Consider the following 13,223-nt stretch of genomic DNA (forward strand, 5'->3'; position numbering starts at 1 on the left):
CCAGTTGAGCACATGCACAGCCTCAAAGAGACAGAGAGAGAGAGAGAGAGAGATGACTGAATATATTTTTGAGTGGTGTAAACCACTCCTACAACTGGCTTTTGTGTGCAGAAAAAAATGAGCATGGTTGCTATGTTCAAAATAATTTCTGACGTAATTAGATCACACCCGGGTGAACTGGATGACCGTAGCAACCATGGTCATTTTTTCTGCACAAAAACAGCCAGTTGTGAAATCACATCCGGGTGTGAGGCTAAATAATACCTTACCTTATATAATACCTTAGACATTACGTCAGACCACAGCTGATCATGCTATATAAAACCTTACACCACTCAGTTCACACGGGTGTGATTTTTTATTTAATTATAGGATTTCGATAGCTTTGTTGTGGTTGTGGTAATAGGGAGAGTGAGGGGCCTGTGACATACATGACAGAATATACAGATCTACAATATGTTTCATCTCTTTAATTGCCTTTTTTGGCTCTGCACAACATGGCTTATCGAGTCCTCTGATACCTCCCATTGCTGATTACTGAGTGCGTGCGTGCGTGCGTGTGTCTGTTTGTGTGTCCGTCTGTGTGTGCACGTCCGTGCGTGTGTGTGAGAGAGAGAGTCCTACATCATGCAGTGTGATGTTACTAATCATTAGCACATGGTGGCTAAAGATGCAAGCAGTATATGATGAGCAGCTCATGTATTTTTTTTTTTTTTCCCGACACAATTAGGGTTGCCAAGCTTAGCACACAAACAAACACAAAAACAAATCAGATTTGTTTTGTCATTAGACAACATCACAGAATCCAGTATCCGCATCTGGATCTTCAAATAGTAAAATCAACAGGAACCTGACATTTTTCTTTGTAAGAAATGCTGTAGGACTACTGGGTAGGTACTCAGGGCTTTTGTTATTTTAACAAAAGCCTCATTAACCAGAGGGGAATTAAGCTGCCCACTTTAAAACGGTTTTATATATACAGACATATGTTTCTGTTAATTAGCAAGTAATGGTGCCGCAGCCAAGTGTTCTGTAGCTGCGCATGTGCATAAACGTACACTTTGTCAAAATGCTTCCCACTGGCACATCTGGAAATGCTAAATCAACAATCAAATGATTGACAAATGACGCAATCTGCTAAGCATTTAAGTCTCATGCAATTTACTGACAGGGATAATGGAAACTTGGATTCAGTCGAGAGGACTATGGAAATGATCAGCAGGTCGACACAAGGGTTTGATTAAGTTTTGATTCTAAAAACTGCAACTGTGAGCTGAAATAACTAAATTAACAGCTGATACCACTCACAATGCTTCAGTGAAGGTGGGTGTGGGTTTGATGTTATTGTAGCATTGTGCGGAAAGCGGCGATTGAACCCGGGCCTCCCACTCGCCAGACCAACGTGCAATCTGTCGTGCCAACGGGGCTGAGCCCGATTGGCAGGGCTGTTGCGGGCTTGGCTAGGGGCTACATTATGATTACATTATGATTAAAATAAATACACATGGTACATGCGTCTCACAGCAATGTCAAGGATAATGTGCCATAAAGTCAGCGACTTATTTCCATTGTAGTCCTTCCTTGGTTTTGGACAAAGCTAAGAGAACTTCTGTCCAATACTTTAACGGAAAACAATATAGTATATTTATAAATATCAAAATATGAACACTGAACAGCTGATAATAATGGTTACTGAACATCTGTGCTTTTCAGTGTACAAGGAGGATCTTATTTGAGTAAAATTACTCCAGAAAGAAGAATATGGATTCTTCTTTCATGCAGACATAGAAACTTAAGATAAGGCAAGGAATGCCTCATCAGCAGATCACGCTACGTCAGACTGTACACTCATCGGAGTATAAATTCATCTGAATATAAATTCAGATGAGAATGCATTTCGCCAGGTTTAGATTAAGACAATGACAAAGTGCATCATATACTCTGTTGATAGACTGTTGTTATATTGTTGAATGGCTCATTGTTGAATGGCTCCTCAAATAATTTATTTAGTATTGGTGGGACTGAAGAGTTAATCAACTTGGAGTTGAAAAAGGTCAAACGTCAAGGTCACATTGCATATCAGGTTCAACTCTGTCAGGAACTGAGATGTAGAATAATAGTTGTTGGTGCGGGCAAGGTCTAGACTTGCGTGTATTTAGTTCCCATTGAAATAACTGGTTTTGCCACCAGTGTGTCACGACTCATTGTATGTTGATTTAATCTCAACTATGTTATCAGCACCACCGAGGCACAGTAAAGTAAAGACTTCGTTTAACCTATCTCATTGATATTTCCGGCTCTTTTTCAAGTCGGACCTGTGGCCTTTTTGTCAAAGCCCTGACACTGGAACAGATACAGTACACACATCTGTGAGCTGATGCGAGAGTGGTGGCACATAGCCTTCTTGTGTAGAAAATGGTTGTCAACAAGTCAATACAAAATACCCCACATGTAGATATATTTAAAAAATATCTACATTACTGTAATGACCGGTGGGTTTCAGATGGGAAGAAATAGTCATGACCATTTTTAGACCAGATCAGCTGCTGGTCTTATGCAATGTGTGGCGACTGATACACAACCTCAGGAGCGGAAGTCAGGTTTGCCTATTCACAAAAGCATTTATTGAGCATAAATTCAGGTCAGAAATGTACTTCTTTCTGGTAAGATTTCAACAAAGTTAATTTCCTGGAGGATAAGGAGGATCGTCGTCGCAGGTGAGTATGGATTACTATCACAGAGGATTCGGGTAAGTACTCCTGCAAGGGATTCCAGAGGTGAGTATATGAGGTAGGTACAGGGTTAGCTTTTAAGCCTAGCGTAGCTCTTATCTTAGGTTTTCCTTCCCACAGGTGAGATATCAACGGGTCAACTCCGGTAAGTGGATAATGGTCAATAAATGCCCTCAGAACGGGGGTTTCAGAACGATAAGTATTTCTACTCAGCCTGTACTCGAGTAGTTGTACTCCTTCACTGTACGCCATGTACTGGGGTCGTATTTCTACTCCTTTTCCATATCCGTGTACTCTGGTTGCTTTCCTTCCAAAGCCAAATAGTCACTTCATATAAGCCGGACTAATGCACACGGTTGTTGGCCAAAGAGTGTGTGCCCGGTATAATGCCTGTGAGTGAGATACAGAGAGAGGATGCGCCGTCAGTATAGGGATTTCATAATATAACATAGAATGGTATATGAAATAGTGGTTGTCTTGCCTTACCACCCAACATGCCTGCCCACAGCCTCGCCTCGTCTCTGGAGAGTGGATCTGTTGGTGAGGCAGAGAGTTCTCCCTTTTATACTGATGCGCTCAGGTGTGCTGATGAGCGCAGGTGCACTGAGTTGTCCTAGCAGGTGATTAGGGATGTACCTGTCATCGAGAACCCTCCCCAGAGCCTGGCGTCTCCATGTAGCTCTCTGCCTTGGGCGGTATTCGACCAACGAGACACCACAATATGCATATCTTGATCTTTCTATGTTCCCTCTAGGTATACTGCACATGTAAACTGAGCTGCTAACTTTAAATGCAATTTAAATCTGAGGCTGTTTTGCAATAATTTATTACTATTTATATAGTTTTGAGAAAAAATGCTGCTATTTGTCCCAAAGTGACTGCAAAAGGAAACAAATAAAGCGTAAAGCTTTATACCCTAGTATATTGTATAATATACCAATAAGACGCCTGATGGCGAGAAGTGCACTGGCCATACGGAGCGTGTCTTGAGTGTACAGGGTTTGATGAGGTCAGATCAACATATGGAATGTCCGAACAGGTCAGCTCCATATATGGAGATCTAAGGGTGGCAGCGGGGGCAGTGTCTTGAGTGTACAGGGCCGGGCCTTAATTTTCGGGTCTGTTGAGAACTCTAGTTTTCGCTGGCTGCCGGGCGCGGCTGCACAAATAACTTTGGGGCAGGCCCGTATAGAGTTTAAATGGACAGTTATCAGTCAAAAGGGAGACATCGAAGAGGAAGGATGGATGGGGGAGGCATTTAGCAGACGCTTTTAATCCAGCGCGATTTACATTAAGCAAGAACAAAAAACATGGCAATACATCATGTATAACAACAAAAAATAGTTATCATGAATAATACGTAAGCTAAGAACGTATACTTCCCTCATTTTCAATAGTTTTTATTATCTTTTGACACTTGCTTTGGCAATGTACATTGTACACATGTTTTTTCATGCAAATAAAGCTCATTCGAATTGAAATTGAATTGCATAACCTGATATAATTTTCTCATAATATTTCTTTGCAGTATTTTTTCTAATTCTGTGTGTCTTCTACAATCAGGCTTACCCAGTGAGATAACCAAAGAAGGGCTGGAAGTTTCTTTTGCTACAAATCATTTGGGTCCCTTTCTTCTCACCAACCTGCTGCTGGGTAAGATCCACGTGTTAAAGGAGTAGTTCACCCCAAAAAGGACATAATGTTCTATGATCAATTACACACCCCATGAAGTAATTTTGTAGTTTTTGTCACATTCCTGAGCCATATATTTATTTTATACATATAATACCTTGTGAATTGGGACATTCTGCATAACAAGTACTTTTGGTAGGCCTATATTGGTTATTTATACTTTTACTCAAGTAATTTTTGATTACCCAGACTTTTCTACATTGCAGTATTGAAACTTTTTACTTAAGTAAAACTATATATATATATATACCAATAAGTGCTTTTTCCACACTGGTCATCCCTCCAGAGCTGATGAAGCGCTCGGCCCCCGCTCGCATCGTCACCGTGTCCTCTGTCAACCACCAGAAGGGCCAAGTGGACTTTTCTCATTTCCACGGTGAAAACATCACCGGCACAAGAATGGACTCCATCTATAACGACACCAAGCTACACAATGTCATCTGCACCAATGAGTTCGCGCGCAGGCTACAGGGGACAGGTACGGTTGAAATTGGAATGATACCTTTGTGGCAAGGACTATTGTATCCCAGAGTTTACTCCACAAATTGTTATTAACTTTTAATTGTCTCCACCAGGCCGAAGGCATGGGGAGAGAGTATGTTTTGCACTCCGTCCGTCCGTCCGTGTGTCCGTGTGTCCGTCCGTCCGTGTGTCCGTGTGTCCGTCCGTCTGTGAACAGCTAATCTCCGGCACCGTTAACCCGGTCGATGCCAAATTTTGCACTCCCTGGATGCCAACGATGAACCTCTGCCCCAAAATTTCCACAATGGCCTGTTATAGCGCCACCAGGAGGCCGCTTTGTGCAAAACAAGTTTTTGGACAGTACACCTACATATTTGGTCCAAACATCACGCAAATTGGTACACAGTCTCTCTAGAGCCATTCAACGAAACGGGTCTTTCAGATTTCTCAGACTCCATCCTGATTGGCAAAGATTGGCTTCCAAAGTTTGCAGGAGTGCTCGGTTTCAAACAAAATGCTGCAAATCATGAACACATCATGTGATTTCCGTGAAATTGTGCACGCACATTCCCACTAGGCAGAGGAAGAAATGCCCCATGAACATTTTCAACTCAGCCTCATGGTGGCGCTATAACTGGCCGAAAAGTGTTTTTACCTCTAACTGCACGGATATGTGAATAACTTTGTATGCCAACTCCCTAGAGGCCAAGGAAAAACCTTTGCCTGGAATGTTTCACATCTGCTCTTTATAGCGCCACCAGGAGGCCGACATATGTAAAACACATTTTCTAATATTACTCCTTCAGATTGTATCCAAATTTCACGCAAATCGGTACACATGCTCTCCATAGTCATGTGATCAAGACGGGTTTGTTTGATTTCTCATAATCCACCCTCATTGGCTACGATTGGCTCCTAAACTTTTCAGGAGTAGCCCGCTTTGTACCCGTTTTGTACAAATCGCCACAACTACTCAACGCAGCGTCCGATTGTGGTGAAACTGTGCATGCATATTCCCACTAGGCTTTGGAAGAAATGCCACTTGACCGTTTTCAAATCAGCCTCATGGTGGCGCTACAACAGGCCAAGCCGCGACACACACACACACAAACACACACACACACACACACACACACACACACACACACACACACACACCACACACACACGTTTATATTGCTCCTAAACATTTTGCAAAACATCACACACACACACTCCTATCCTCCTGGTGGAGACCTGTGCCCAGAAGGGCACTTTTTCTAGTTTAAAATCTTTCCCAATCATTAGGTTCCCTAAGAAATTCTAAAGGCCTTTCATGGAATGCTAAGAATGCCCATTAATCCTCCATGTTGGAAGAACCACTATTTGAAAACAACAATTGCTTTTGTGTTGGTATAAATGTTCATTGTTTTATTGCTGGGTCTTGTAATCAAGTCACAAGTGCAATGGTAATTGCATTCAATTGTTTATTTTGACCTATAAAGTTATTTACCTACACTGCACAGAAAATAAGCATTTTCTTTTGAAAGACGGTACCAATGGTTACAGGCAGCCATGCAGGAACAAATAGAACTATAAAAACATTCCGTGCGAGGCCTCTGTTGAGTCCGTAAAAGAAGCCTTGCAGAAACGCCACAGTTAAGTGCACGCAATGCAATGGCACACGGACAAGCCCATCTGGTGCTCGGTCTGTGCTCCTCAAGCAACATTTAGGGCTTTAGTTTAGAGTACTTTTGTTCCAAAAATGAATGAATGAAAGCCTCCCTGGAGTGTGTTTGTAAGGACTCTCTAAACACACAACCCACTGCACCTCACTGACACAACCCTACTGCATGGGACTGATGATGTTCATGAAGAAAAAAAGTGGAATGTCCGCACACGATATATCTGCTCCCCTCTTTTTTATTACCTATAAATACAACAACGTTTCGCCCCTCCGGGCTTTCTCAAGTTACATGGGTATGGCCTTGAAATCCTTAAATAGGTGGAACATAACTGGGTGTCGTCATTCAATCAATTGATAAGCCAATAGGCTGTATGTGAATATCCACTCCAGAACAATACAAATACATTAATTAAGGGGCCATACACTCACGAACAATATAGGTTTAAAACACAATAAATACACCAAAACATAATACATATATACAATCCAAAAGGAATACACCGAGATAATAATAATACTATATGATGATGTTCATAAACATTTAACTTAAGGGGGAACATTAGCCAAAATTAGCTGACGTGTCGTGAGCTTGTAGATTGGCTATTTTTGGAAAAGTTATTTAGTGTAAACGGTCCACGTACAGAGCCAACTCAGGTCCAGTCTTTAAGTGTTATTAAGAAAACTGTGAGGGAGAGCTTGCCAAAAGCCTTGTCAAAAATGGTGTCGGCAAGGCAGTATACAATATCGAGCTCATGTCTGCTTTCATTACACAAGTTTGTATGCAAGACACAAAAACGAATACTGTACATTTCAGAATGAAATCACAGTGTTAAAAGAGTCACTGCATAAATTATTAAATGACATATAACGTTCAAACACAGATGCGAGTAATTATAAATAAATGTAGCTACACAGCACATGAAAGTAATGCAATTCTGGCCCTTTAGGAAGGAACTTTGAAATGTTCTTGTGGCTTATACCCCTAATTAGAGTTCTGATCCTTTAGGATTTTAATGATTCCGGTTCCTTAACGATTCCCTCTTAACTGTCAGATTATGGTTCCCTTTAACCATTCCAACTGTCTGTAACTCTGAGGCCTCATTCACACGTACCAAACACCAATCAAGCAATGTTTGGTCGTTTTTTTGTTTTTTTGGGGCACCACAATGCTTTTCCAATGGGAGTCACATGGTTTGATCAAACATTTGTGTTTGATCGCTGATTGCTGATTGCTCCCCCCTCATCAAACAAAAATGTTTGGTCAAACCATGTGACTCCCATTGAAAATGAATTGGAGCAGCACTCAAAAAGCAATCAGGCATCACACACGGACCGAACATTTGTTGTGTAGGTGTGAACTAGGCCTGAGGCTTCGTACACACGTACACGACAAATGTTCGGTCCGTGTGGGATGTCTGATTGCTGTTTGATTGCTGCTCCAATTCATTTTCAATGGGAGTCACATGGTTTGACCAAACATTTTTGTTTGATGAGGGGGGAGCAATCAGCAATCAAACACAAATGTTTGATCAAACCATGTGACTCCCATTGGAAAAGCATTGTGGTGGCCCAAAAAAACAAAAAAACGACCAAACATGCTTGATTGGTGTTTGGTACGTGTGAACTAGGCCTGACGTGAGAGTGTACAAATGTGTACACTCTCAGAGTTATGATATGGTCCTTGAAATGATATAGTTTGAGAACCATACCAACTCTGACAGTGATATGTTTCTATCACTGTCAGAGTTGGTATGGTTCTCAAACTATATCATCAGCTCCAGAAACGGCTCCAGAAACGTTTCCAAATGTGATGGAACAGATTCCAGTTCCTCAACGTTGGATCCGGGTTCCTCATGTTCCTCGAGGTTCCAGATGCCAAACCTAAACCCCAATCTCTATCTGTCTGTGTCTTTGTGGGTGAGATATAGGTGTGACCGCCAACTCGGTTCATCCCGGTGTTGTTATGACAGAAGTCATGAGACACTTTAGAGTTGCAGTGCGATGCCTCTTCAGTTTGATCGGATTCTTCTTTTTCAAGGTGAGTGTTGAAAAAGAATGCACAGAATATTTTTTTTGTGAGGTTAGGTTTAGGGTTAAGGTTAGGTTTAGGCATTGTTTTTCAAAATGGCCCAAATAAACACAGTGGAGTAAAACAAAATGGGTTGCCCTAGCAGGGAACGTAAACGAGGAAGATATGGAGCCATCTGCATTAGTGTTTACTTGGAAAGGAGAACTGCTTCGCCAAAATACTGCACCAGGGTCGTCTGATTACATCTGTATTCTTGGGGGTTAACGTTTCATACCCCTTCGTTTTCACCAACACTGGGATCAGTGCCAGACTCGGCCGTTGCCTTCCGAGGAAATGCCAACTCTCATTTCAGTCCATTACTCTCTTTTCATTACCGGTATATTATTGTCATGAATCTACTAAAGACATTTAGTAATTTAGTGATGCACCGAATATTCGTCCGCAGAAAATATTCGGCAGAAAATGGCTAAAAATGTTGGCTAAATTTGTTTTGGTCTATTTGGTTTCAGCCTGAATAGGCAGAAAATATATCACCGAATAGTGTATGCAATTAATGCATTCAAAAGAGATGAATAAATGTTTTATGGACCGATAATAGTGATTATTATTTAAGTTAAGTTTTGCCATAACCATTTATTTTGCCATAAATCAGGTAGCTTTAAGGTACGGCCATGACAGCAATGGTAAGAAAAAAATATATAGGTAATATTAATCATATTCGGATATTCGGTATTCGGTTTTCGGCCAACTGTTTCCTATATTCGGTATTCGGTTTCGGCCAAAAATTTCCCTTTCGGTGCATCCCAGTTGCAATTCGTCCTCTCACTGAGGAAATAATTCACTTCCACAACACACAGCTGCAGTGAGTAGCACATGAGTAGCACAGCTTGGTTGACTAACACAAGATTGCCCTAATCATGTGTTGGTGTGTGCCTGTCTGCACATGAATATACTGAATTATTAATGGTTGGTCATCATCCATGTATTTTGACATTTTGGAAAGGTTTTGAAAAGTTTCCAGGTTTTTATTTTTTACAAAAGTATAATGACATCATGCACAAGATTGGGACGGCAGGTTTCCAAGTGGTTTGGAATCCTAAAAAGCATTATGTGACTGTCAACAGATGGAAGACGTCATGCCTAAACAGCCATCCCTTGTTCAATGTCCAAGAATGCAATGAGGCTCCGAGTCCCATAACAGCAGGTCAAATCTAAACCACACTGCCCGCAGGGTGATTTATGTGAACTAGGACTTCAGCAGCTGGACCAGTATGCGTTTGATTGCAGTGTGTTGTTCTTTGGTGATGATGTAGTCGATCAGTGCGTTAGATCATGCTGATCTTTGTCTGCGTGAGATTGGCCAGAACCTGCTGTAGTCATGCCAGTGTATTCTAACCAGAACACGTTTGTTTGCTGCTGGTCTAAATGGACCAGTAACAGTTCACTGGCGGTGACGCATAAACATGATCATTTCATTTTTAATTTAGTGGGCCTACTTAAAAAAACAAACAATGACTGAATGAATAAAATAATAAATAATAAAAGATTCATTCCAAAATCTGTTAGGAATATGCGCCATTCCGTTCACTGGAGTTTAAACAGTGTTGCATTTGCATGCAGTGTGCTCATGCTTTGCAACAGGCTTTTTAGTGTCTTTTATGATCTTATGTTAAGAGTTAAAGGTATATTCAGTGATTTCACTTAAATCAAATATCACTTATTTTTTTGTTTTGTTGTGATGATCCTCCCTACTATAGAGTGTGCTGACCATATAAGGAGTTCCTCCCTGTCCCCAGTTAACCCCTGGGGGTCAAAAAACCTTAGGTTTCGTTTTTGGATAGGTCATATGGCCCAGCATTCATCCAATCAGGATAGAGAGGGGCCTTCCGCCAATCATGATCGAGCGGGGGCGGGCCTTGGTGTGTGTGCTGTGTTGCACGTCCCCCCCACTGTACTGCGTGCATGTGTGCATCTTGTTACCGGGGCGGACCGGGGGGTTTTCCAAATCACCCAAATCACTGAATGCTCCTTTAAGATTCGGAAAAAGTATTAAAAGTATACTGAAATGTGCGTGCGTGCATGCATGCGTTTCCGGGTACATGAAAAACAATTCCTATAAAATATACAATATATGCAAATATGCATGCATAATTATACAAAATCCTTAATGTCTGAGCGTTCCTCAGACATTAAGTGTGTGTGTTGTTTGTGTTTGTTGTCCCCATGCATCCTCCCTCTGAACCCCCTATACTCTTCAGTCCGCAGAGGAGGGTGCGTTCAGCTCCCTCTACTGTGCCGTGGCGGAGGAGACCGACGGGATCACAGGGAAGTACTTTGACAGCGACTGTGCCCTGGTGCTGCCCTCCCCTTTGGCCAGAGACTCCGCCCTGGCGGTGAAGGCCTTTGAGGTCTGCGAGAGACTGACCTCCAAGAAGCTCTGACACTGCAGTCTACTCTGCTCCACGGAGCCCTGAGAACACATCTGTGTGTTGAATGGCATATAACAAGAGGCTTTTAATGTATAATTATTGTATTACATATTGTTGATTATATATTTTTCATGGACCGTATATTTATATTTAGCTCATATTTACGACCATTTACACAAACAAAAATCACTCAATCGGCTTTGATCGATTGAATGATTGAATACTTTTTTAACAGTTTGCAGAACAAAGCACAGGAAAGTACAGTTCAATACAAGGTCTGCTAAGAGGATTTAAACCCAAGAAAGCCAATGGCTTAATTGTTTCCATTGGGGTCCTTCATACTCAATTCATCGAAACATTATGACAAAAACATAAACAGTTAGAAATCAAAACGAATAATATGTACAGTAAACAGTTTGGGGGGGGGGGGGGGGCTGGGGGGGGTGTAGGCATTGACTTTTTACAGAAGGAATTCTCTAAATTAAATATTGTTTTGAGATAAGCACATGAATGCATTACTCTGCCACTCGGTGGCGCGCTATGAGCTTGTAGATCTGCTATTTTCCAATAGCTAGATTACAACATAATGTTTAAAACACCAAAAGGGGTTCCCGCCCAAAATTGGTTAATGAGATATAGGTTAGCACGGTGAGGTGTAAATGAATTCCATATCTTGGAACCTATGTAAGTGATCCTCAATTGAGATGAAGTAATTTGTGATTGAAGAGGCTGAAGCTGAGTGGTGTAATTGTAAAATTGTTTGTTTGGCATAAGGATCTTCTGGAAAGACGAGGGAAGTGTTCAGTTTAAGGAACCTTGTGTAAATTGAGCAATTTGGAGGGTCTGTTATTTAATTTAGTAAACATTGTGGATGCCAAAGCTTATGAAATTGGTGTGCGATTGTTTTTTGGAGCTGAGGAAGCGACAGTTTGTTTGTATAACCAGTGAATGGATTGCAGATACCAATTCTACACATGCCATCTTCTGAAGGATCTCCAGCACCTAAATCAGAGACTTTCAAGCCCTTGGACACATGTGTATTATGCCAGGCCCTTAGACAAACACTCACTCTTGAGAGATCCCCCAAGAGACGGCCCGGTCCGGCCTCACATAGAACAAACAGTCTAAAAGTGCAGACTGTAAGAGTTTTACCTAACTTGGCAAAGTAATATTTTCCAGAAATTTGATTAATTAAGAAAGAATACCCGTATGTCAAAAAATAGAGAGAAAGAGCTCAGCACTTGTTTGTAAATACTTTTATTTTTTGTATTTCTTTGTGAACTGTATTATTAATCTGTGTGTAATTAAATCATTGTTATAACATTTGCTCAAGGGCTGATTCATTCTACTAAACATATGGATTCAAGATCACTGTTTAGTGTTTTATTCTATTTGTCACAACCTATGTCCCTACCTATGTTTAGAGTACCAGTAGGGGCAAAAGTGCACAGCGCTGTTGTGCTAGAAACCGAGAGAGAGATAGTGTTGCACTGTTGCCTGCTAATTACAGAGAGAGAGAGAGAGAGAGAGAGAGAGAGATAGAGGTGTCTGCTAAATGCTAATTCCCTCACACAGTAACTGTCATTTCTCGTTTCGGACGCGGGGCGGCTCGCCGGAACCAGGCTGGCACCTTGGGCATGTTCCTGTGGGTCTGGAAGTTCCGGGGACCCCCACACGGAGTTGCACCACTCAGTTCACACGGGTGTGATTTTTTTTACATGTAATATTATGTCCTCCATGTAGTATTATATTATGCGATCAGTGTATAGCACCTGGTTTCAAAACGCAAAACATAGAAATACTTGATCTCATTACTGGAGTTGCTGTGTAGGCTATTCCAGGTCATGACTTCTTCTCAGTCTCCATGTCAGTGTGATTCCTGAGGATTTATAGACCTGGTGAACGAGATGGAAACTTGGAAAGCGTGAAAGGAATCTTATACTATGCCAGTCGCAGTCCCGCCCCCTCGAGAGACCCGGAAAATAAATTGCCGTTCATTTTCCTCATAGACTTTTCAAAATGTATTTAAAGACGTTTACGCCGCCTGGGCCATGGCTCAGTGGTCCAGGCACCTTGGCTGGTAATCCAGTCTGGCAGTGTGCCGCGGGTTCGACTCTGTCCCTCCATGAAAAAAAAATAAAATAAAGGCGAAAGCCACAAAAAAAAAACATAAAAAAAAAAAAAAAGACGTTTACGCCGCGGACAAAGCCAAC

The 13,223-nt window shown here is 41.5% G+C and overlaps 1 protein-coding gene across 1 annotated transcript in view; it reads left to right on the plus strand.

The window, feature by feature from the left end:
- LOC306929443 (retinol dehydrogenase 12) overlaps positions 1 to 11,394 on the plus strand; it is a 16,275-nt gene extending 4,881 nt beyond the window's left edge. Inside the window, exons 3-6 of the mRNA XM_079509983.1 lie at positions 4,296 to 4,385; positions 4,711 to 4,902; positions 8,481 to 8,590; positions 10,840 to 11,394. Of these exons, the coding sequence (XP_079366109.1) occupies positions 4,296 to 4,385; positions 4,711 to 4,902; positions 8,481 to 8,590; positions 10,840 to 11,022 (575 nt within the window). The 3' untranslated portion in view covers positions 11,023 to 11,394. The remainder of the gene's footprint in view (positions 1 to 4,295; positions 4,386 to 4,710; positions 4,903 to 8,480; positions 8,591 to 10,839) is intronic.
- Positions 11,395 to 13,223: the final 1,829 nt, after the last annotated feature.

This window comes from Electrona antarctica (genome assembly GCF_951216825.1).
Source record: "Electrona antarctica genome assembly, chromosome: 9".
Lineage (NCBI taxonomy): Eukaryota > Metazoa > Chordata > Actinopteri > Myctophiformes > Myctophidae > Electrona > Electrona antarctica.